The 25,937-nt window shown below is 52.5% G+C and overlaps 2 protein-coding genes across 8 annotated transcripts in view; one reads left to right on the forward strand and one right to left on the reverse strand.

The window, feature by feature from the left end:
- SLC22A23 (solute carrier family 22 member 23) overlaps positions 1-4,433 on the forward strand; it is a 192,733-nt gene extending 188,300 nt beyond the window's left edge. For 6 of the 7 annotated variants that reach the window (XR_012434320.1, XM_045389933.3, XM_015449952.4 and 3 more), the window contains one exon: positions 32-4,433. Coding sequence is in view for 5 of the 7 variants with exons in the window: in XM_045389933.3 (XP_045245868.1) it covers positions 32-389 (358 nt within the window). In the remaining 2 variants the exon portion in view is untranslated. The remainder of the gene's footprint in view (positions 1-31) is intronic. The other variant, XR_012434321.1, reaches the window with a different exon arrangement.
- Positions 4,434-5,356: 923 nt separating this feature from the next.
- PSMG4 (proteasome assembly chaperone 4) lies at positions 5,357-14,485 on the reverse strand. The gene is given in 6 exon segments (XM_074038913.1): positions 5,357-5,602; positions 5,671-5,805; positions 9,101-9,119; positions 9,122-9,219; positions 9,672-9,747; positions 14,239-14,485. Coding segments are annotated over 5 exon segments (489 nt in total). The 5' UTR covers positions 14,413-14,485; the 3' UTR covers positions 5,357-5,602; positions 5,671-5,683.
- Between the last annotated feature and the right edge of the window lie 11,452 nt (positions 14,486-25,937).

Genomic DNA, 25,937 nt, shown 5'->3' on the forward strand with positions numbered 1-25,937 from the left:
GCAGCTCACCCAGTGCTTGCTCCTCCTGCAGGTGCGGCGGGCTGGGGCTGGTGCTGGCCAGCGCGGGCTTCGGCATGCTGACGGCACCCATCATCGAGCTGCACAACCAGAAAGGCTACTTCCTGCATCACATCATCTTTGCCTGCTGCACGCTCATCTGCATCATCTGCATCCTCCTGCTGCCCGAGAGCAGGGACCAGAACCTGCCCGAGAACATTTCCAACGGGGAGCACTACACGCGCCAGCCGCTGCTGCCGCACAAGAAGGGGGAGCAGCCACTGCTGCTCACCAACGCCGAGCTCAAGGACTACTCGGGCCTCCACGATGCCGCAGCCTCGGGTGACACACTGCCCGAGGGTGCCACGGCCAACGGCATGAAGGCCATGTAGCCTGGCCCGCAGAACCCGGGGCTCAAGGGTTTGGGGCCGCTCGGGCACAGGTTTACAGACCAGGGACCGAATGCATGGCCCGGAGGGGGAAAGCTGCCCCACCCAAGCCGAGCCTCTCAAGGGTGTGGGGAAATCCTGTCTTTCCAAAAGTCCAAGGAGCACAGGTCGGAGGAGACGAACTCTTTGGAAATAACCCTTCCAAGACTTTCTTTTCTGCCATTAAATGTTTGTATTTATTTTGGTCATTTTTACGAGAAGCACTTTATTCCCTCCCCCTCACTGATCACAAATGGAATCACCTCTTTCGGCAGCGAGATGCAGTCACTCTGGGAAGATGCTGCAGTGACCATGGTCGCGGCCGGTTCCTCTCGGGAGACGGGACACGGCTCCTCGCAACACCCAGGAGCCCCCCAGGCTGGCTGCCTGTGTGCAGAGGCAGGACACAACCGTGGAGCGTTTCCAGGACTGCATTTTAGACAGAGTGAAATGTACATGAATTTGGCTTTTGCTAGAGAGTCTGTGTATGGTTTTTTACGGTCCTTTTTCCCTTTCTGTTTGCAAGGTAAGAGCTTCTATTCCGTGTGCAGGGAAAGCAGCTCACAGACGCCATTACAACCAGCTTCATCCTTCCTTCAGGATCATCCTTTTGTACTTGATGCTGGACGCTCTTGGAGAAAAAGCTTAAATATTTCGCCAGAAATCTTGATTGAGCAGCGGTCATATCGCCACAGCTTTGTGAGTACACAGCTAACAGATGCGTCCAGGCCTGAGATGTGCTCGTTTTTATTCCTCCTCTCCCAGATTGGCTCCAGCAGAAAAGCCCCCCGGGCACAGCCAGCTCTTGTGCCAGCACTACTTGAAAACATGGCCACTTTCTAAGCTACAGACAATGAGAAAATAACTCGAAAAGATGGCAGAGGCAAATCCACAGAAGGGGGGACTGCCCTCCACACGCCCCTCGAGCACACACCAGGAAGATCACCAGCTTGGATGGCCGTCACCTCAGACATCACTCCAGGAAGCACCCGCAGGAGCTGGGCCCCCCACGCCTGCCTTCCTGGGCCAGCTTCCTGCTTGTAGTCACTCGCTTAGCACAGAGGCGGGGCTTCCGGCAGGGAGCGGAGATTCCTCATAGGTGAGTCCAAATGACCTCCAGCCTCTCGAAGGCATCAAGACAAATTGAAAGAAAGCAATAACTCACCAAAGCTCAACGCTGCCCCTGCCTCGACTTCCAAGGGTTTCTTCGTGTTCCTCGTTTCACCCCAGAAAGTAAAGGTTTCCTCTTGGCATTTTCGGAGGAAATCTGTAGGACACCCAAGGCCACTAAGAGACAGCCTCCTTGGCAAGGGCAGGCACCACTTTTGTAGCAACTTGGGCACCAGCTTTTCTGGACAGCCTGGCTTCTTACTGGGATTGTCCAACTCATCCCTTCTTGAAGCGTGTCTTTGCCATGGACTATGTCCTTCCAGGGAAATCGTGGTCTCGGGCCTGGGTGAGACAATGAAGTGACTTCCAACCGACATTGCTAGAATTCACAGGGCAGAAAAGGGGTTGACCTTCTCCCCTTCCAGCTTTCCACCCGGCCTGCTGTTTGCTGTCTTCGCCCATGTCTCCTCCACATGCAGTCCACACATCAGTAGGAGCCTGGTGATGTGTGAAGACACAGCAAGGGGCAAGCAGACTCATGGCCACGTGTTTCCAGTGGCTGGACCATGCCGACACCTGGGATCTTGAGGTACCCAGGAAGGGAGGCTGTCTGGCCAGCCTCTCCCCACCTCCACTTGCAACACGTCCAGCTCATCCTCATCTTCCCTCTTTTTTAAAGTCACGTTTCCATGTTTCAACATTAGTTTGCATTCACCTTTACAAAGGCCTTTCTTTAGATCTGTGCAGCCTTTGCGTGCCAAACTTGTGAAATTCCTTTTACCTTTTTTGGAGTACTTGCTACAAAGCCACCTGTCAACAAACCCCCGTTACGTACAGAATAGGACCTGTCCAGTAGCCAGGCCCGTAGGCAGTTGGGGAAGGTGGGAAGGATCCAGCGAGGCCCCTGAGACCGCACCTGGACAGGTGTACGTCTGCACCCATCACCCACAGCACCAGGCCACCCTGCAGTCCAGTCCACTTACTACTGTGTTGCGGAAGGATTTGCTAAGTGATGAAAGTTGCGAGCAGCCTCACGCTGGTCATGTAAACTTTTTTTTTTTTTTTTTGGGGGGGAAATTGAAGCTGTAGAGTGCTGCCCGAAATCTCTAGGAAGGTGGTGGCAAGGGACAGTACTCACACTCTTCTGGTCATGGTCTCTGATCTCCACCTCAAATGACAATAAAAAACCGGTCCAACAAAGACAGTGCTCAGCACTTCAGCCATCAGGACTAATCCATCAGTGACTGGAAAAGAGGCTAGCGCTGAGGCCTGGGCTCCTGGGACCAGAGTCCAGCAGGTGTGAGTGAGGCTGACTTGCCGACGGCCAGCAGGTGATGTGTCTCAGCCGGCAAGGCGGTCCCACAGCTGTCCTCCCACAGCAGCCTCAGGAGGAGGCTGGGTGCCTGTTCTGTGGCAGCTTCAGCCCAGGGATATCCAGCTGTCGAGGAACACCTTTATAAAATGTTGCCAGAGCAGCAACACTTCCCGCTGAGCACAGCCCCGGGAAATCTGGTACCAAGTGAGCAAGGCGGCCGGGCCCACCCAAGCCCGCCACGCACCTGGGCCCGCCTGGCTCTGCAGGGGAGGCTGCTACGGCTGCCCACTTCCCAGCACAGTCTGTGGCGCTTGAACCCCTCAGTCCTGTTCCCTTCCTGGCTAATAGGGAGACCCTTCTCAGGCACCCACTGTTTCAACTTGACCCTCCCACCCCCTGCTCCTCCACACACCCCTGCGTCCTGCTAGCCTACCCTGTCAGCCTTTCAATAAACGTGATGCACAAATGTGGACACCTGAGATGGAGCTGAACATTTCTTCACTTTGCTCTTTTCCTGAAGTCAAACTCTTATCAGATACTCTAATTATTACCACCCAAGAGAAACAGGAAAAAGGTTTCAATGCTTTTGTTTACTGAGAGTAAGAGCACCTGCGTCTGGAAGACGGGCTGGTAAGTTGGTTTGGCTACAGAACAGAAAGAAAACAAAAACAAACCTCGTAGGGGAAGTATTGCACTCAGACACCACCACTTCCTAGAGCCAAATGAGCGATCCCGAACTGGAAGTGCCATAAGCGGGCCTGCGACATCGTACCGCCCGGCCCCAGGTATCGCATGTCCTCTTGTCTAGAAGGCACCACCTCACTTTCATGTGCCGTGTGTTTTGGAAAATCAGTATGGCGTGTCATGTCTAGTGGCGAACACTTCGCTCCCCCTGTCCTTGAGGTTGTAATATAAAACCCGTGTTTCTGTACGTGTGGGTGGGGCTTCTCTGACGGTGCTCGTTCATAGCACAAGCTTACACTGAGTTCTGAACTCGTTCACAGCTGCGTGTCTGCATGGTGTCGCATCTGTTGTACCTTTGGGGAAAATTTGTATGTAAATGTACAGAAATAAAAATGTTGCCCCATTAACAGATTTCCTCCGGAATGTCTTCCCTACCTCACCTGATGGTATCCAACAAAGGGCATTTCACTACCATTAACGATGAGTAATAAAATCCTCTGTGTTCATTCAGACCTCGCTGCGTCACTACTTTTCATGCCTCTGTAAGCTGTGTCTTCACTCGCCCCGAGGTGGGTGGGGGGAGGCCTCTCACTCTGCCTCGGGTCCTGGTCTTAAAGGTAGTCAGAGGCAGAGGCTGGATTAAACACAAACTGTTTACCAAGTGCCACTCTCAGACCACCTGGGAGATGGGGGCCATCAGTAAAATTAAGAGGAATTTTTTTCCCTTGTTCGTTTATGTTCTGCTGATCCGTGGCCTGAAGGTTCCTAGAGACGTCAAGAAATGAGTATCTTACACTGTGATTCTGTGAGGAAAGACTGGTAACCCAAAACTCTCTTCTCTAATGTAGTATTTTTTAATGAAAATGACAATATTTCTTTAATAAAGTATTTATACCAAACTCTTCTCTCCATAGCCCTGATTTTGTGTCACTCACTATTATATTCCTAGAGGTGTCCACTCAGCTTTGCAAGCTGTGATGAGGCTGGCCGGGGCCTTGAGGTTAGCACGGAAAGTCTGCAAAGGAGGGAAGCGCCTGGAACCACAGACTCACTCCTCTGACGCGCCTTTCCGTCCTGGCCAGGGTCACCACCTTCACTTGCCTGCTGCCGGCTCAATGCAAGACTTTTGCCTCTGGATGAACAAAAAGGGTTCCGACAGACCCCAGAGGTTAGGAAGTTTTTGCCAGTGGTCCTCAATCTTGCCTGCACAGAGGAACCAGGGGAGCTTGCAATCCTGCCAAAGCCTGGGCCCCAGACCGTCTGAACCTCTGGAGGAGGCCCAAGACTGCAACCCACTTCAAGCGGTAGCATTAAAGATTAAAGGCTAAGGAGTACAAATGACCAAAGCAGGTACCTGAGGTACTCTGGATTTGGGATAGAAGAGAGGGGAGAAGGGAAGATGATGAAATAACAAGAGGAGCAAGAAGGACCTGAAGCCTTTGAATCCATAAAAAGGAAGGAGATAAAACCATAATTGACATCTAACTGCCATGGTACTTATAGTTTGCAAAGCATTTCTATCTACCTACTTAATCCTAACAAGAACCTATCAAGGTGGGGATTACTCCAACTTTATAAATGAGGAGACAGAGCCTAGAAGTCAGACTTCACAAGACCACAAATGTAGTAATGGGGCAATGTAGGGAGGTGCTCACATGTAGGCCCAAGAGAGAACACAGCAAAAAAGGAGTGCCCAGAGGAAGGGTTTAGGGAGAACACAGCAAGAAGAGAAGTGCCCTGGGGTTTCACTGCAATGAGAAGGAGATAAATGCATCAATTCACAAGACAGAATTCTGAGGAATGCACACACAAACCTAAAGCATATTTACACATCACTTTAATTCTAACTGAGGATGCACATGAGACAGTCATGTCTGACTGAAACCCTTAGATTAGATTACAGCCTTCAATCCCAACAGAAATCCCATTTCGTCCCTCTATCACTCACAGCCAAATGAGGAAGTGTGTACTGTCCACTTTGCCTCTCCTTCACCAGGTGGGTCAGTATGAGCCTTTTGGCCCACACACTGCTGAGAAGAACCCCTTAAAAACAAAACGGGAACACGGCCTGACGACAAACTGAAATTCAATCCATTTATTTACATGTACATTGTACGTAAGTTAACAAATTCTCACTTCTGCCACTCAGCTAGAACTTTTCAGGAAAAGCCTCCATCTCTTCCTTGATCCTGTTTTCTACAAGTAATGCGAAGTTACTGTCTGTGTTCTGGAGGTTATAGCTGACAAACACCTGTTTGTTGGTCTTCCTGGCTAAAAAGAGAAAACACATTGATACAGCCACTCCTGAAATACTGCAGACCCCGTGTTCCTCACACCCACAAGCAGCTGGGAAATGCTCAGAAAGAGGATGGGGTTGTAGGGAGAGAACAAAGCTCTGATCTCCGCGCCTCTCCTCAGACAGGTGCTGCAAAGGCAGACGAGTCACTCAGGCCTCTCCCAGTCTCTCCACCAGACCGGGGTTCCGAAGGGCAGGCCCCACCTCAGCAGCCTCCCTGGAACTTGTTGAGAGGCAGCTCCTGGGCCCCACCCAGCCCTCCTGACCCAGAAAGCCAGGATGTGGGGCCAGCTGTCTGCAGGAACAGCCCTGCAGGGGCCGGCACTGCTTAAGAACCTCTGCTCTGCACAGAAGCGTTCCTGGTGTTCTGATTTTTAAAAAAAAATTTTTAAAACACAAAAAATAAAGTATTTAAAATAAGGCCAGGCGCGGTGGCTCAAGCCTGTAATCCCAGCACTTTGGGAGGCCAAGACGGGCAGATCACGAGGTCAGGAGATCGAGACCATCCTGGCTAACACGGTGAAACCCTGTCTCTACTAAAAATACAAAAAAAAAAACTAGCCGGGCGAGGTGGCGGGCGCCTGGAGTCCCAGCTACTCGGGAGGCTGAGGCAGGAGAATGGCGTAAACCCGGGAGGCGGAGCTTGCAGTGAGCCGAGATCCGGCCACAGCACTCCAGCCTGGGCCACAGAGCGAGACTCTGTCTCAAAAAAACAAAACAAAACAAAAAGTATTTAAAATAAAATATTAAAGTTCTCCTTCAGCACCACCCCACCCCTAACCAGTTCCACCTCCCTCCCTCCTACATTTCCATGCATTTGCATACATGTGTACACACACAAACATATTCGTGTGTGTGTGTGTGCATATACAGATAGGCATATGGACATACATGTAATTTTCTACTGAATGTAAGTTTTAGTCTCTTTCTACAGAATTGATAATAAATGGTTGAGGTGCGCACTGGGTCAACCGCAAAAATCAAGTAGAGTCACATACCCGGCATCTGAAAGCCGATATCCTGAAAACAAGTGGGCAAGAAGGCTACGGCAGTTCCCTGCTGCCTGCCCCACTGCGGGGCCTCCTCCTTTAGCCTCACCCACACGCAGGGCCAGTGCAGAACTACTCACCCCTGAAGACGCACTGACCCGCCCCCACCTCAACATACGGTGACCATGTACTGAGCCTCATCACCAAAAGGCCGAAAGGTGGTGCGGTGACGCTGAGGGGCACCAGGCCACCCGCACCATTACTAAAGCCCGACTTAGAACACACGTCACAGGATCTCACCTGGGCGGCAGTTCTGTCCTTTCAGTTGCCGCTGTCTGAGCTATGGTCCCACCAAGAACCCTGAGGCAGTGTGGCTCGGGGGCACAGGCACAGGCACAGGCCCCACCCAGGCCTGGAAACCTCTTCCAGCTTTGTTTGTAAATTGAGAAAGGGTAGAGCCCAGGACCCCAAAGGCCTGTTTTCAGCTGTATAAGGCTGTGTGATCTTTAGGGCTGGAAGGGTCTTGGGTATTATTTAACTGACTGTCCTTACAAGGCAGCCAACGCACCTATGAGAAAGCAAGAAGGCGAGCACAGCCTCCGCCTGAGGACAGCTGCTGAATTGTATGGTACGGTTTACATCTCGGGAAATCTTTTTTTTATTAAAAAAAGGAATGTGTCTGGACAAAGGCAGCTGTTCGGTTATTCCAAGAGCCGGTGTTTAAAGAACAGCTTTTACAGTACTTAGCAGAGAGCCTGCCACCAGCATGCTGGGTGCAGGGTGCCCCCGAGGCAGACAGCTGTGCCCAGTTATCTGCTCAACCCTGTGGGGGGTGAGGAAGCCTCTTACGCTTCCCCTACCACGAGGGACGAAACTCATCCTTTCCTAGCTGCGTTAGGCAGGCTGCGACCACTCGTGTAGAGGCTGATATGAAGGCAGGCAGTGTGGTAAGAAGCTGGGGCTCACCAAGGCTGGCCAGGAGGAGCCCAGAAGTCACACCCTCTCCCAGGGGCAGGAACATCCCCTTTACCCCAAGGAGGCCCCCTGGGATTCCAACTGCTCTAACTGCAGTGATAGGACTTCCGGGGAACAAAGCTGTGTCTGGAGGCACTGTCACCCTCAGACCCAAGCTGTGCCCTCCAGAGCCATAGGAGGTTGGGTCCCCTTGCCCACACCAACTCCTGCTAAGCTTCCAGAGCTACTGAGAACCCCCCAGGCCTTCTCTTTCCCTACTTGCTTTCATCTCTCATGTAAGATACTGATTCAGGACACCTCTCCCTTTTCACTGTAGTGCATTAATAGTGCACTTTCAACTTTAGGGCCCGGACCCAGGCTGGAGACAACTCGCACAGCACAGGACTTGGCTGGAAAACCCCTTCTTGGTCTGAGCTCTGCAGCACCAGTCCCTTCAGTGATGCTGGAAGCCGCAGCACACCCTTGACTTGTCGAGATACTGAGAACCCCTCTTTTTTGGCATATAGATACTAGGCCTCCATCTCATAGATATTCTGGAGCCGAATTTACCTTATTGATGTAGAAGTTATTCACGGCCTGCAAGACACGCTCACATCACCTTCTCTATTGGAGTGTGCCCTGGCAATCCCACCCAGCTTTCTGTCTGTATAAATAGGAATACCTTCCTGAGCCTTCTCCCGCCAGGCGCGGGCACACGGTAACCTGTTCCACGTAAGTGTGCCACCCCTCACACAGTCACAAACGCAAAGTGACACAGAGACACAAAAGGGGGCTTTTACCTTCATGTGGCTCAGAAAAAAAAGATGTAAACACAAAGAGGGAAGGATGGCAAGTGGGAAATCGGGGCGAAAGCTAAGCAGGAATTCTATCTTCTTTGCAACTTTTCTGTAAATTTTAAATTACTTCCTAGTTAAAAATTACCAAAGTAATTTACCAGTCAGGTCTCTACCTCCAAGGGAGAGAAAAAGAACCCTGCGAGTTCCTGAAACGCTGACCTGTGCCCTCCCTGACCTCTGTCCTATCCACACACTGCCATGGGCCTGCTGGTGACACTCCACCCTGCCCTGCCTTCCCCCGGGCCACGTGCCACACTGTTCGTGTGCATTTGCCTCAGTGTGACTGACCCAGAGGTTCCTGCTTGTCAGGGACCAGGTCCTTCTCTGCCTGAGACACAGAGAGGCTCCGTGACTAACTCCAGAACTGAAGCAGCTGGGCCTGCTGGAGAACGCCTGACAGGCATCCTGTGCACACCGGCCACAGGCACTGGGGCTGGGGCTGGGGGTCATAGAGCACATGGAATCCTTACCTGGCCCACAGGAAATATGTGTTGGGGTGTGGGAGGCGTGGAGCCTTCAACCTCATGACCTTTGCTTAATCCCCACTCTACGCCACACTCACAGGCCAGGCCAGTCTTCCCTCTGAGCCCTGAAGAGCATCACACTGTGAGTGAAGGACAGTCCTTCCTGCACAGAGGTGACACCTGCTCTACCAGCTGCACTGACTCCTCCAAAGGCCCAGGAGGCTACCTGGAGCCACTGCCCACAGAGGCTGTAGGCACTTCTCACTCTCTTCTCCCAGAAGGAGGTGATGCACTTACAGAAGGGAACTAAATCAGCTCATGGACTCAAGGACACAACCAAGGACAAGGTGGGAGTCCTTTGGGAACAGGCCGGCCCTGGGACGGTGGTGGTGACAGGCAAGCATGGACGTGCCCTTTAAAGAAGACCCAAAGTGCAAAGGTCTGTGCTTCCCAGCAGCAATGAGGTGACGGTTCTTAGCATAAAGATTTTTACTTCCAAAGGGACTTGCTTCATGCTTCCATTAAAGAGTGGGGCTCCCGCCTGGCTGGCCATGCAGCACCAGCTGTGGGTACGTACCTAGGCGCTGGGCAAGGCCAGTAGAGGTCGTGTCGGAAGTGTCTCCGAGGAGGGAGGTAGACACGGGGATGGAGTCCTAAAAGAAAAGCAAAGGGCACACTGCAGTTCTCCACCCACCGCAGGCCAGCCACACTTCTGGCTTCGGGGCTTCTGATTTTTCACGAGGATGGCAGTGGCAGGGTCTGAGAGGACAGACGCAGGTGCTGAGGGAAAGAGGGGCTGGCATTCATCAACAACCAAGTAGGCGGACCCCATGTCACATATGAGGTCAGTAGAGCTGGGAAAGATGAAGTTGGAACCACAGTCCTGTTAATAAGTTCTAGGACCAATTTCACAGGAAGGCTCGTTTTAGTGTCTGAAACTCCAAAGCATGCTGAAAGGCAACATTACAACCAAAAGGGAAGCAAACAAGATCATGAAGGCCACAGCAAGAAGAAAGTGACTCACAGTCTGGGCACCTGTGCCCCAGTGCCTCGGGCCCCACAGCAGCTGGCTCAGAGGCAGGATGCCTAATCTCCCCATCTCAGCCTGTGAGGCGGCATGCTGCTCCAGCCCCCGCGGGCTCCTCGGGGCCGGCGAGTGCCCTGTGACTTTGAGAAAGGGCACCAGCCACCAGCATCCAAACAGGGAACATAACAACGTGTGAACATGCTTGGCCAACCTCATTTCGGACAAGAAGCAATAAGGTGAAACAAGCAGTACAAATGATGCTCAGATCAACAAATGGGCCCTTCGGAGATGTGGAGTAACCTGCTCCCAACGACTTGGGGAGTAAAATCTCACCATGAAAAATGTCTAGCCAGTCCCGTAATCCCAGCACTTTGGGAGCCTGTGGCGGGAGGACTGCTTAAGACCAGGAGTTGGAGACTCACCTGGGCAATGAAGTGAGACCCTGTCTCTACATTTTTATTCAAAAGAAAAAAAAAAAAAAGTAAAATAAAGTAAAAAGGTCTAGCTTAAAAGAAAAAAAAAACTTATTGGTAATATGGCCAAATTGCTTTTATCAAAATAGCAGATTTCTAGGAGAAGCAGCCTGGCTACAGAGGTCTGAGAATCTCGGGAAGTGGCAAGATTTACAGAGGTACAGAGACTTTGGGGTTTGGTCCCCCTGCCACCCCACTGTTCTAGCGGGGACAAGTGAACTGAACAAACAGCCACTACGTGCCGGACAGTATGGCAGGGCACAGAGCACAGGCGCTGCTCATCTCCTAAAGGTTCAAAGCCACGTCCACAAAAGACAGTAAAAGGCAGGAGATCAAAAAACATAGGAGAAGAACGAAAGCGTTTACTGTATGCTTTTCATTAAAAACGATACAAAAATATGATCTTAATGAGCCTGCTGTTTACAGATTCCTCAAGTTCAACATTTAGCTGCATGGTAACAGTATTTACAGTTAAACCTTCTAGAAAACAGAAAATCTACCTTACCTAGGGTGGCCTTTTTCTACCAAAAGTAAAACGTAAAGCCCCATTGTGTTACTCTTAAGAGTTCATAACTTCCAAAACCACACTAGGACTGTGGTCTCCCAGCAGATGCATGCCCAGAGAGTTTTCCTGCAGCTGAAGCACCACCTTCCACTCCTAGAAGCCAGTAGGGGGGTCCAAGAATCCCCGAGCAGGCAGGGGCCCAGGTCCCAGGCCAGCTTCCCTCAAGCTGGTAGGACTCAGTATCACTAGCCCTGCAGCCTCTCTGGGCACCAAAAATCCCTGCTCAACCCAAGGTCGGTCAGCTCAGGGTGCATGGTATCTGTTCTCTACAGTCCTACACGTGGGAGTTTAGGGAAGCGGGAGGGAGGAGAGCTCACAGACTGGTGCCATTCTCCACGCGTGGGCTGGCAAAACTCCTGACAGGGCCAGACAATAACTAGTTCAGGCTTTAGGGGTTACCAAGTCTCTATTACAACCGCTCAGCCCTGCCACCAAAGTACAAGAGCTCCACAGACTCTACCTGCGTGGACGGGAGATGGAGGGCCAGCCCACGGGTCACAGGAACCTTGGGCTTCCTGCCTTAAGCGATGGCCTGCACCTCTTTTCCCCGGCTGGCTCAGCCCTCTGCCCCTGGAAAGAACATCCAGGCACACTGTGGCCAGGGAGTGGGACTGGACTTCCGACAGGTCAGGTCACTCAATCGGTCCCCTGTTCCTTCTCCTGCCTGGCCTTGCTGGAGGCGCACTTTCCAGATGAGAAAACACACCCCACTGGGAGCTGTGACCACCATGGGACAGGTGCCCAAAGCCACCCCCAGGAGGAGCCTACCTCTTCCACACTCACTAGCCCAAACCAGCACTGCACAAAGGGGCACAAGGCAGTGACACCAGAGCTGACCAGTGCCCAAAGCCTTGCCCAATATGACCAAAGCCTTGGGATCAGGAAAGAATGCGAGGTGGTACAGAGCACACAGCCCCACCCATCACCCCTGGTCCCCCAGGCCTCTTCTGCTGCCGCCTGCTCAAAGGCCCACTGCCAGGACCCTCCAGAAAAGAAAAAATAAAAAAGGAAACACCGAGGAAAAGAAAAGCAAGAAAGGAATCCAGATGCCATCTCCTTCCTGAGGCCTTTCTGGGTGCTGTTGTGCACAACGAAAGGGCTCGCCCAGGACTTCCCGCCCCCAGCACCCTCAGTCATCACTGCCTCACTGGCTTCAGAAGAGTCTCACTGAGGGGGCCTCACTCATTCATTCCACAGGGACTTAGAGAGTGGTGCATCAGGAGCTAGAGATACACACGCTCACCCTGGGCAAGCAGACAAACCTCACCGTGAAACACTCAACGGCTGAGAGAGGGAGCTAACGCGGCTGGGAGACCAGCATTGCCAAGCTGGAGGACAGGGAGGAGCCCTAAGAGGCAACAGAGCCCGAAGGTCACTGGAGTCCTTGGGTGCTCTGAGTTCACCTCGTGGAAGGTTTTAAGCAGAGGAATGAAAATATGCAACTTAAGTCTTAAAACTATCATTCTGTTGCGCTGGTTACAAGGCAGTGTTGTGGCGCGAATTGTGTCCCCGCAAAAAATACGTTGAAGTCCTAACCTCTGGGTACCTGTGAATGTGACCTTGTTTGGAAACAGGGCCTCTGCAGATGTAATTAAGATGTAATTTAGGCCGGGCACGGCGGATCACGCCTATAATCCCAGCACTTTAGGATAAAGATTAGCATAAAGATTCTTTACTTCCAGAGGGACTTGCTTCCCTTTAGGAGGCAGAGGCGGGCAGATCATGAGGTCAGAAGTTCGAGATCAGCCTGGCCAACATAATGAAACCTCAGCTCTACTAAAAATACAAAAATTAACCCGGCGTAATGGCTCGCACCCGTAATCCCAGCTACTCAGGAGGCTGAGGCAGAACTGCTTGAACCCAGGAGGCAGAGGTTGCAGTGAGCCGAGACCACGCCATTGCACTCCAGCCTGGACGACAGAGCAAGCCTTCGTCTCAAAAAAAAAAAAAAAAGATGTAACTTAAGACAAGGTTATACTGGAGTAGGGTGGGCCCTTAATCCAACATTACTGATGTCCTTATGAGAAAAGAGTCGGGCTCACTTTGGGAGACTGAGGAAGGAGGATCATCACTTGAGGCCAGGAGTTCAAGAACAGCCTGGGCAAAATAGTGAGACCCCCATCTCTACAAAAAAGACAATTAGCCAGGTACGGTGGCACATGTCTAGTCCTAGCTACTCGGGAGGCTGAGGAAGGAGGATCACTTGAGCCCAGGAGTTTGAGGTGACAGTGAGCTCTAAGAATGCCACTGTACCCCAACCTGGGTGACAGAGAGAGACTTTGTCTACAGAACTTTGAAAATAAACCTCTGTTGTTTTAAGCCACGCGGTCTGTGGCACTTTCTTACAGCAGCCTCAGGAAACCAGGGGAAACCAGGCGGCGACGCGCAAAGCTGGAAAGGCGGGAGAGGAGGGGAAATGGTTAATGTCCCAGGCTTGGCCCAGCGTGGCAGGGTGAAGGAGGTGAGGGCGGCTTGAGTTTTGTCTGCTTTGACTGGCGGCAGTGCCTAGGGACTCAACGCGTGGAGTGCTGAGAAAGAGGAGTGTGAAGAAACAGGAATCCAAGACGACTGCGAGGCTCCGAGCGCACAGCCAGGAGGATGGAGCTGCCATCCCAGCGCCGGTCAGGCGGAGGAGGGGGCAGGCTTGGGAAGAGGGCCTGATGTGTGCCCTAAGAGGGCCTAGTGCGAAATGCCTGAGACAGCAGGTGGAGACGCAGGAGTCCCCAAAATATGATCAGTGTGCTCAAAATCCATACGGCACGAGAGCTACGAGGTAGACGCGTCCCCCAGCGCGCGTGTAGCGAGGAGGAGCCCAGGACATTCCGACCTACAGAGACCAGGGCGGGACGCAGCTGCGGGCGGCGGGGCAGGGAGAGGGGCTCGGGGCCCGCGCGCAGCTCCCGGGGTGGTGCAGGCCCGGGCGCCCGCGGGTTCCCTAAGACACCCCGCGGGAGGGCTTCGGGGGAGTCGGGCGCCCTGTGGACCCAAGAGGGGCCTGGGGGGCGGCAGCTCGCGCAGGCCCCGCCACCCGGCCCCGCCCCGCCGCCCGCACCCACACCCGCGGCCGCCCGGCACTCACGTAGCGGCTGCACATGGCCACCGCCAGGTTGCGCAGGTGCGGCGTGGCCCCCACCCACAGGAACAGCGAGTCCGTCAGCCGCATGACGTGGAAGTGGACCAGCTGCTCCCACAGCCTGGCGCTGAAGTTGTGCAGGGAGACGTCCCCGCCGGCGGCGGCAACGAGACCCTCCATGCAGCCCCACGGCTCCCGGCGCTGCACCCGGGTCCTCGCCGCTGCCGGCCCAGCCAGACCCGACCGAGCGAGCACCGAGACACCGAGCGCGCTTTCGCTTTCGGCCCCGGAGGGGCGGGGATGAGGGGCGTGGTCGGGGAGGGGAGGGGTGAGGGGCGGGGTCGGGGCGGGGCGATCCGGGCTAGGGTTGGGGGCGTGGTCGAGGTGGGGCGGCTGCCGGCCCTGGGCGGAGTAGCTGTCCCGGGCGGTCCTGCCGGCCTCTCCCGCGCTGCAGCACCTCTCTAGACTGGGAAAACCCACTTTAGTCGCAGAGTCCGACAGTGACCTCTAGGAGCCCACGGGCGCCCGGCAGAACTCGCCCTCGCTTTGTTTCCTCCCACACCCTAATTATTATTGACGTGGGGCATTCAAGGGCTGAAGCCAGCCGCACGGTCCTCCCAGCCGCACGGTCCTCCCAGGCCGTGACACTTCGCCCGACAGACTTTCACTTTTAATTAGTTCTTTAAGCACCCTGAAAACGGCCACCTTCCGTCCCACCTCCTCCTCCTGGCAGCCCTTTAACTCCAGGGAGGCTTCGACTGTACCTAGCCCTAATTAAGAATGGCAACGGTATTGGGAGAAAGCCTTTAGAAAGGAAAATTGTGTCAACTAAGTTGGCAGGAGGATGAGCAGGCACCCTTTTGGACGCCGAGCCCCGAGCTGCAGTCAGGTACATGGCCTCGGGCTACCCCTTTAACCTCGCTGAGACTCAGTTTCCTCATCTGCAAAATGCAAATAAGAACAGGAGCCTTTCCGAGACGTGGAAAGGATGGCAAGAGAGTTTCATGGGAAGCACCATGAATCATCCCATTGTCATACCTGTGGAGAGACCCTCAGTAACAAAGGCTTCAATGGGTTAAGAGAAAAGGTGGTAAAAGAAAACAGCCCATTTTGTCAGATTCTGTTACAACTGACTTTAGCGATTTAACTTGGAACTATCAAAGGTCTGCTTTTTAAACGTCCAATAGATCTAATTGAAATTTAAAAGGACATTTTCCATAGTTTCGTTCTATTTGCTAATTATCGATGATTCAATAATACAGTTAATTTTCAGGTCAATATTTTAACAGCTTTATTAAAACGTTATTAACATACAATAACTGCACGCATACAAAGTGTACAAATTGAAGTCTTGACACATGTTATAGCCAGTGAAATCATCATCACAATCCACAGACTGAACGCATCCAGTACCCCTCCTGCCCTCCATAATCACTCCTGCCCCCAACCACTGATCCGCTTCCGGCCACATAGATTAGCTTGCAGTTTCCGGAGTTTTATATCAGTGGAATCACACAGTAAGTACTGTTTTTTGTCCGGCTTCTTTCCTTCATCATAATTATCGTGGGTTAATCTGCGTGCGTGTCAATAGCTTGTGTCCTTGTATTGCTTAGCAGTGTTCCATTGTATGGCTATACCATGGTTGTTTATCCCTTTACACTGTGATCTGAGGGACCAAAATAGATAGCTCTTCATCAGCTAGAAGGACCCAAAGATTAAGGAAACAAAGTTACCTACCGGTGGAGAGTTCCAGGCCTGGCTGGCATGGCAAATTTCTAAATCTGGATTGTAAGGATGGTTTCACTGGCTATACATGTGTCAAAACCTCAGTGCTCCTCTCTCTCTCCGGCTTTGCTCTGTCACTGCTGGGGAAACACACAGGAGAGGGTCACAGCCAGTCACGCCCAACATCAGCGGCCCCGGAACACTGCCCTGCAGTCGCTGGACAGTGTCCTCTCTCACTCCCCTTGAGTATGCTCCCCAAGCCCTGAGCTGACCCAAACCCAGGTCGAGCAGATGCCCTTGCTTCTGATGGTATGAAGAAAATAGAGGTGACAAGGCCGGATCTTCCCAGTTCCTGGTCCCTCTCCTGAAACGCTTGTCTTCATTGGATCCTATCTTTCCTCCTGCCCTCTCTGTGATGGTGACCTCCTTGCACTGAAGGTCAATCCATCCACCTGTGCTCTGACCCTGTCCTTTCATGTCCTCAAGAACCTCCCTCATTATCTGTGATGGCGTCTCCAAAGAGCCTGCATGTGCCACCTAGGTCCACTTCAAGAAAGGACTTGTCCCAACTGCTAGAAATCCTACCTTCTGCCATGGCCTCCTTCAGAGCCTGCACACCCTCCCCAGGGCAGCCCATATCCAATAACTGATGGAGGCAGAGTATGAAAGCCAGGCCAGTTTGGCCCAGTGCAGGACAACTCACAACTCTGATGGGCCATTTTGGCTCTGGAGTGCCCATGGAGTCAGCCAAGCCTGCATACTGCAAGGGCGGTATTTACCTTATACCATCAAAAGAAATCAAGGATGGATGGTCAAGTGGCTGAATGTAGTCACCCCCCAAAAATATTATGATGCCTTGCTCAGTTCCTGGGCCTGGAACCCAACAATTAGAGAGGTGACCAGGTCCCCTGCACCACCATGTGCCATAACAACTGCCCCAGCCATTCCCTAAATGACCAACTGAGTGGCTGGCCACACATCAGAGAAAGAGGAAGATGCAAACATTTCAAGGGTTAGAGCTGGAATTGAGATCCGGGGGCCTGAAGTGTCATCACAGTCCCTCTTTCGAGTGGGCAACCATCCATACAGGAACAAAAAATAAATGGAGTCCTAGCCAAAGGTCCACTGGGTCTGTGGACCCATCAGGGGTCATTTCTCTGGTCCTCAAATATATAATTGGGATATATATACCTAGAAATTGGCCCAGCACCCACATTGGATCTGTGGCCTCTAGGGTTTAGGAGCTATCATAGTGGAGAAAGCCAAATGGAAGCTTCTAAAATTATGGCCCTTCCCCCAGCCAAGCAAGCAAGGCAAAAACAGTATTGCATCCTGGGGTGAAAATCAGTGCCACTCTTCAGGAGCCAAAGGATGCAGTGGTGGTAGACTTTGTGTCTCTATTTAATTCAGCAGTCAAGTCCTGGAAGATTGCAACTGACTTCCATAAACCCAACCAAGAAGCAATCCCAATTATGGCTGCCATAGCAGATGTGGGATCTTTGCTAGAGTGGTGTGATAAGGCCTCAGGTACATGGTATGTGGCCAAGGATGCAGCAAATGCGTTCTTTTCTATCCCAATCAGAAAAGAGGAAGAGAAACAGTTTGCATTCCCGTGAGATGGACAATATTCATTTACAGTTTTGCCCACGATTCTGTCAAATCTCTGCCCTCTGTCTGAAAAGATTGAGACTGTCTGGACATTCCACGGAGTATCACATTGGTGCATTTGCCATGGCCACCTCTGTTTTATCAATGCCCCTTCTTCAGTTCATGCTTTTGGCCATATGGGGGATCTCATAGGAATCGCTTAAGGTTCTTGGATGGGTCAGTGTGTGGGCACAAGCTACAAATGGATTGACAGTTGCACTGCGGCCTCACTCAGTCAGTGGGTCTGGGTATCCATTTCATGTGGACAGAGCAGTAGCCAAGGTTGGAGTCTATACAGACCCATGGGCAGTGGGGAATGACCTGGCTGGGCTGGTCAGGGACCTTTGGGGAGAAAGACTGGAAGATACAAGGGAAGGAGGTCCGGGAAGGCGCATGTGGATGGAGTGTCCATGAAGTGTGAAAATCCTTGTGTCACGTTATCACTCGGCAAACAACATCCACCACAGAAGAAAGATTAAGCAACTACGTAGACAGAATGACTGGGCCAGTTGCTGTTAGTCAGTCTCATCTGCCACTGTCCCAGGATGGGCACGATGGGCCCATAAACAAAACAGCCATGGTGGCAGAGATCATGCGTGAACCCAACAGCATGGAATTCTGCTCACCAGGGTTGATTTTGCTCCTGCTGCCACCAAACATCCTACCTACCACCAGCAGAGAGCTCAGCTAAGGTTTCAGTATGGTCCTGCTCCTCAAAGAGAACGACTGAGCACGTGGCAGGAATTTGGTGACATTGGGCTCCTTCTACCCAGAGGAGTCAGCAATTTGTTCTTACAGGAATAGAAGCACATTCCAGGTGTGAGTTTGTTTTTCCTGTCCACAGGGCATCAGATAGCGCCCTTCTCCCAGGGCTGCCACGTGGAAGTGGGTGAAGGCCGTGGGATCCATGGCCACATCACATGCTCCGCACCACTCAGATGCTGCTGCCCACTGAGGGCATGGCTGAAGCACCAGCTCAGAGATGGTAACTACAAGGATGGGGAGCCATCCTCCAGGCTCTTGTATGTCCCCTGAATTAAAGTATTTTCTAAGGTGCTGTGTCCCCCGTGAAAAGACCACATGAATCAGGGAACCGAGGAGTGGAAGCAGGAATGGCCGTCACTTCCACAGTCCACTGAGGAGACTGGGCTTCCCGAACCGGCACGTGTGGACTGCAGGATTAGAAGCCCCATTTCCCAAGGGGAGAACACTTCCACCTGGGACACAGCAAGGGCCCCACTAAGCAATAAGCCATGGCTGCTGCAGGGCACTCTGGGCTCCTTGGTGAGCTGAAAACAGTCACCATCCTGGCAGGGGAGACCCACCCTGGTCATCAGGAGGAGGAGGGCTGTGGACACCCTTTGGGAGGAGCAAGGAAGGTGTTTGGTAACCAGCTGAGCTACTTGGGTGCTGCAGGGGACTCCCTCGCCCAACCGTGACAGTAAATGGAGGAAACAGCAACTCCAGCCTAGGAAGGGCAGATCCTCTTGTGAGGGAAGAATTGTCACCCAGCTCCTGGGGGCACAGGGCCCTCGAGTGTCATCCCCCGTAGGGATTTCTTCAGCTACTGAGAAATGCCTTGTCCAAGGTCCTTCCTGTGGGGACTTTCTGATGAAGACAACGGATTAAAGACATGGCCACTGGGGCCCAATGTGCATGGTCAATTCTGACAGCCATTTTCGCCCTTTCTGGCTGTTTTTGTTCCTCACCTAATCTCTAAAGTGTGAATCTGTGGCCAGCATCGCTCTCAGAGCCACAGGCACACCCAGCCGCCTGCAGGCGTTCCCACCTGACTCTTTCACAGCACCAGCCCCTCGGCACAACCACACAGAGCTCCTCCTCCCTTCCCGTCCCTCTGTCCTACCCCCGGGCCAGCTTGCCTGACTGTGGTCCGGACAGTGGGGCGCATACCAGACGCACTCATTTCCCAACTACTAACATGAGGCTCTTCCCGGTTACTGCAGCAGCACCGCCTGCTCGCATCTCCCAGGCTGGCCTGCACTGCTGCTGTGACATCCTAATGTTTCCTTGCTTCTTGTTTCACTGGCTTCCAATTTTTCTTTCTCACTATCGCCAGAGAGATCTATCAAACCAATACGTCTGATGATGCTACGCCCTGTAATAAAAATTCTTTGGTGATGTGTAGCCCAAACACCTTTGCAGACACACCAGGCCCCTCACCTAGCTGCTGGTCCCCTTCATGTCTGTCCCTGATGTCACACTCAGGCGATGACTTCACAGTTCAGTATCTGCCCCGTGCACCACACACACGGCGCCACTGGACCTGGGCCTGCCCTACCTTACCTGCCTGACAGACGACTCCTCCTGAGGTTCACCCCAACACCACCCCCCAGGGAAGCCTTCCCTGGCTCCAGGCAGGCTGGCGGCAGCTTCTCTTGGCCCTCACTTTTACCTCCATAGAGCAATCATTGTATACAATGTAAAATAAGATGCATTTGATGTAATGGTCTTTCTGCCAGGAAGCTCCTAAGGATAGCGACAGGGGCTTTCCCCTGCAGTGCAGTGCACAGCCTTGGACCCTGCGTGTAAGGCAGATAGCAAAAGTTGATTGAATGGCTGAGTGAGAGAGAACACAGAAGGGCCTCACTGCAAGCCTCATCAGGTCTTAGGCTCTAGTCCTACCTAGCTCCACCACTAATTATCTCTATGCCTTTATTCTAGGTCTCTGTTACCTTAGCTGTAAATTGAGAAGATTGGCTTAGATCGTCTCTAACGCGCCTTCGCGAGCTAATACCCTGTGAAGACCAGATAAGAGAGCGGAACGGTAACTGGAGCCCTTCACTGCCGCCCGTGTCATTCTGCAGGGGGCCACTAGGTGGCAGGTGGGAAGGAAGCGGGCAGGGTGAGAGCTGCTTTTGCTTTCAGAAAGCGATGGGAGTTCTTGGATTCTTACTCCTGCAGATCTTCAGTCAGGACAGTTTTTTTCTCCAGGTTCTGCAATGGCAGAACGCTCAGATGAAGCACGGGGTCCTGGTCCCCGGGTAGGCCACAGCCCACAAATGCAAAACCACCCAGCAGCAGAAGGCGAAAGGGGCCGCTTGGAAGAGAAAAGGCAAGGTTGCCTACGCTGTTTGATCCACACCCCCTCCTCTTTCTGTGACCAGGTTAGATTGTGAGCCTTTGCCTGGCATGAATTTCATTAAGAACAAAGATCCAAAGATGATGGATAAGAAAACTGCTCTGCGACCAGCTGGGCAAGGCGGCTCACATCTGTAATCCCAGTGCTTTGGGAGGCCGAGGTGGGAGGACTACACCAGGTCAGGAGTTTGAGGCCAGCCTGGGCAACATAGAGAGACCTTGTCTCTACAAAAAATGAAAAACTAGCCAGGCGTGGTGGTGTGCACCTGTAGACCCAGCTACTTTGGAGGCTGAGGTGAGAGGATCACTTGAGGCTAGGAGTTCCAGGCTTCAGTGAGCTATGATTGTACCACTGCACTCCAGCCTGGGCGATAGAATGAGATCCTGTCTCAAATCAACAACCAAAATCCCCCTTTGATCATACATTCACTCTGATTACCTCCCCATAGCTCTGCTTCCCTCTACAGCAAAACTCCTGGAAAAAGGCTTCATGTGTGCTGTCTCCAGTGCCTCTCTTCCCTTGCTCTTGTGAACTCGTTTCTTTCCTGACACTTCACTAAACTGCTTCCACCAACGTCACTGCGCTACATCTTAGTCTCTTCCTGGCTCAATGGGCAGCATTTGATTTCCAGGGCGCTGCTCTGTCTTGGTGCCTCGTCCCTCCAGGTCCCTCCTTCTCAGGCTCCTTGGCTGGTTCTTCGTCATAGCCCCGCCTGTGCTGCAGAAGCACCCAGCGTCCTGTTCTCTCCAGCTCCCCAGCCCATGGCTTAATTCCTTCCGCACGCGGATGACTCCCACACTGGCTTCTCCGGAGCCAACCTCTCGCCTGAGCCCCAGTGCGGATGGTCAGCTGCCTACTCAGCATCTCCATCAGAAACCTCCAACTTACTGAGGGGTTTGCTTCCAAGCCTGCTCTCCCACAGCCTTCCCATCTCAGAAAGCAGCACCTGCATTCTTCCAGGCGTGGGTCCCAGCTGTCCCCACTCACCCTTCACAAGCACAGACAAAACCCTTTGGCCAGCAGCAGCCATTTCCCAGCACACAAAAGAAGAAGCTTTTCCCAAGTTCTGATGTCATCAGGCCCCGGTTCAAAGGGAAAAATCGGATAATACTGTTTGGTCCAGAGGGAAAAAGGCTTAAAGTGGATGGAAACAAGTTAAGCCTCACATCACTGTGATTCATAGGCAGAATCAACCAGGATGAGATTTTTCTACAACTCTTCCTAAAATGCCAATACAGTTTTCTTAACTGAGCAAACGTCAATACAGCCCTGCCCTACGCAGAGGACAGCTCTGGCCTTAGACCCTGGACAACCCCACGAAGGGCATTAAGGAGGCACCCTGTCTTCACTCCACCCGACCCCTGCCGCTGGGGGGGCCCGGGCAGCAGGAGCCCACATTTTACCTTCCCCAACCCCGCCCCTGCAGTGTAGGGCAGCCCTGGGCTGTGGCTCATGAGGAACCATGAGTGATGAATAAAAAGATTCCTCCCCATCAGGCTAGGCCTGGGGAGCAGCCCAGCTTTTTCACCCACTTGCTTTAGGGAAGGGCAGTGACAAGATGGCAGATTAAGCACAGCAAAGCAGAAAAGAGCTTTCCAGCATGAGAGCAGTTGGGTAGCTGGTCCTCACCTTGCTGACCCTTTCTTCCAGCAGCTTTTCCACGCGCTGAGCTCCCAGCACACTATTGTGTACTTGATTGGCTCTCCAGGCACAGACAGCTTCTTGCAGAGACAAGACCAGCAAACACAGAATGATAATCAACAATAGAAGACGGGCAGCATTTGATTTCCATTTGATTTCCAGGGTGCTGCTCTGTCTTGGTGCCTCGTCCCTCCAGGTCCCTCCTTCTCAGGCCCCTTGGCTGGTTCTTGAAGGTTCATGAAACACCACACAGTTCAGGTGTAAGAAGGGGCTGAGCCAGGCTGGTCAGATAGCTGGGCCTGGGATGTCAGGGTGCGTTAGGCTAGAGGAAGAGAAGAGTGTGTGCTGGGCAGGGGAAACAGGGGTGAGCAGTGCCCTAGGGCAGCATGGGACCGGGGGTAGAGTAGCCCAGTGGGGTAAGAGTCAGGTCATATATTTGAAGAGCCTCACAGAAATCCCAGGAAAGCCAAACATAGTAGCATACACCTGTAGTCTCAGCTACTCAGGAGGCTCAGGTGGGAGGATCGATTGAGCCCAGGAGTCAGAGGCTGCAGTGAGCTATGATCCCACCACTGCACTCCAGCCTGGGCTGGACCCTGTCTCTAAATAAATTAATTAAATAAAATAAAAATTAAAAATAAAATACAAGTCCCCAGGCAGCAGGTATTATGACTCACTTTTCTTTTTTTCTTTCTCTTCTTTTGTTTTTTTGTTTTGTTTTGTTTTTGTTTTGTTTTGTTTTGAGACAGAGTTTAGCACTTGTTTCCCAGGCTGGAGTGCAATCCGCGATGTCGGCTCACTGCAACCTCCGCCTCCTGGGTTCAAGCAATTCTCCTGACTCAGCCTCCCAAGTAGCTGGAATTACAGCCACGCGCCACCATGCCTGGCTAATTTTGTATTTTTAGTAGAGACGGGGTTTCATCATGTTGGTCAGGCTAGTCTCGAACTCCTGACCTCAGGTGATGCACCCGCCTCAGCCTCCCAAAGTGCTGGGATTGCAGACATGAGTCACCGCACCCAGCCATGACTCACTTTTCAAAAAAGGAACTGAACGGTGAATAAATAAAGAGCCCACAAGGCACTTAGTCGCTGAGAGTGGAGCTGAGGCTTGGATCCTGGATCACCTCCCCACACCTCTCACCAGGTGGAACAGTGAGGACCCGAGGCAGGATGGAGGGTGAGGATCCATGAGGAGCCATGGGGTGCGGAACCCAGGACCTGAATTTAAGTGAACACACAGGTTTCCAGGCAAGGTCAGGCAGCATGCACACGGTGGCGAGGAGTGTGGCCACCACCCCTCCCAAGTCAGCTCCAAACAGGCCCTGCAGGTGGACAGCAGTCCTGGGGCCATATCACCAAAGCCCGTGGGAACTGTTCCACCTGTTCACTCTGGGTTTCTTATCCCAGACCTCAAAATCTCCAGCACAACCCCAAGGTCCAATGTTTCCATCAAAATGTGGGTCTCAATGTGATTTTATTTTGTGACTGTTAATGCTTTTTAGCTAAACGAATTCACGCATATGGGAAGGGGGAATCCCTCCCCAGATGGTGTGTACCCTCATTTGGGTTGGAAAATATGTGGTTGCACATATGTGTGATTGTGGAGGGGGGCTATCTGACAGCTCTGGAACGCACGCATGATCCGTGGGGCACAGTGAGACTCCCCAGGGATGAGCAGAGACACAACTCTCCCGTCCCACGAAAGAGCATTTATATCCTGGGTCCAAATCATGCCTAGTGAAAGAGCACCTTGTCTTCCGGGTAAAGCTTCCGATGTTTTATTAGAATCCTCAGCCTGACTTCAGAGCCTTGTGCCTACGATACGCAATCATGGAGGTTGGCAGAACAAAAGGCTGTTTCTCTCTTTCCGTCTCTCTCCTGCTGAAACGGATCATGTGATGCAGAAGCAGATCCATCTGCAAGGCCCTGCGTGGGTGGGAGGGGCAGGTGGGCTCGCCTTGAGGTTTGCTGAGAACGTCAAAGCCCTTTTCCCGCACCGGTGCCCAGACGCTGCATGAGTCACCGCCTGCCTGCAAGCCCAGAGCTCGCCCCCCTGCCCCGTCCCACAGGCTGTGACCCTCCACCCAGCCGTGGACGGCTCTGCTCTTGGCACAAAGGAGGGCTTCTTAGCCGGGAATATGGCTGCTCGGGAGGGGCGACTTCTGTGCTTGTTTTTCCTTCCTGGCACTGAAAACAAGCACATCCACCCAACAAATAAAGACGCGGTCAATGAAAGCAGCTGTGTTTCAAGGGGAGACAGGGAGCAAGCCAAGGAATACATGAAAAGACCCAGTGACAAAATGCCCATTCATCGGGTTCACTCGGCAAACATTTACTGAAGCATCTGTGTGCCAGGCACTGTCCTGAGTGCTGGGAAGACACAAAGATGCCCTTGAGAACGACGCCCCCCGCCTCTCCCTCTGCTGGAACCGGGAAGCAGACGCACACATAAATAGGACACAGTGAACCATCCACAGCTCACAGCATCTAAAGGAACCAGGAATGCATGGGATGCTTATGGAATGTGCGATAACATGGGTGAATCTCACAAAAAGAATGGTATGTGCACGGAGTACATACTGTTGGATTCCATTTCTATCAAGTCCTGAAGCCGGCAGAGCTAACACCTACTGCTGGAAGGCAAGGCAGTAGCTGCTTGTTGGGGTCGGAGATGAGGACAACACCTAGTGGGCTTCTGAAATGCCGGACGCCTGTGGTCAGAGCACCGTTTTTTAAAAAATTCAGACAGGGTCTCACTCTGTCATCCAGGCTAGAGTGCAGTGGTGTGATCATAGCTCACTATAGCCTTGACCTCCTGGGCTCAAGCAATCCTCCCAACTCAGCCTCCTAAGTGGCTGCGACTACCAGTACATGCTACCACACCTGGCTAATTTTTTTTTTTTTTTTTTTTTTTTTTTGAGACGGAGTCTTGCTTTGTCTCCCAGGCTACAGTGCAGTGGCACGATCTCGGCTCACTGCAGGCTCCATCCCCCGGGTTCACGCCATTCTCCTGCGTCAGCCTCCCGAGTAGCTGGGACTACAGGCGCCCGCCACTACGACCGGCTAATTTTTTGTATTTTTAGTAGAGACGGGGTTTCACCATGTTAGCCAGTATAGTCTCGATCTCCTGACCTCGTGATCCGCCCACCTTGACCTCCAAAGGGATTACAAGCGTGAGCCACTGCACCTGGCCAAATTTTGTTTATTTTTTGTAGAGACAAAGTCTCACTATGTTCCCAGGCTGATCCCCAACTCCTGAGCTCAAGCCAGTCACCAGTCTCGGCCTCCCAAAGTGCTGGGATTATAGGCATGAGCCACCACGCCGGGCTCAGATGAATGGGTGAGAGACACAGGCAGCTCTGGGAACTGCAAGGTGATCAGAAGATGGGGGCAAAACTGAGCACAAAGGCGGGGGAGCACAGGACAGAGCAGGTTAGGAAGCTGGTACAGGAATCAGGACAGCGATGCCAAGGTAAGGAAGGCATCGGGGCTACAGGAAAAGGCAGAACTAAATTCAGCAAAATGTAGCCAGTTGACCAGATCCTATGGAAAAACCCTCAGCTAAATGCCTGAGGCGCCCACTTACAAAGGC

The sequence above is a fragment of the Macaca fascicularis genome, chromosome 4 (genome assembly GCF_037993035.2).
Source record: "Macaca fascicularis isolate 582-1 chromosome 4, T2T-MFA8v1.1".
Lineage (NCBI taxonomy): Eukaryota > Metazoa > Chordata > Mammalia > Primates > Cercopithecidae > Macaca > Macaca fascicularis.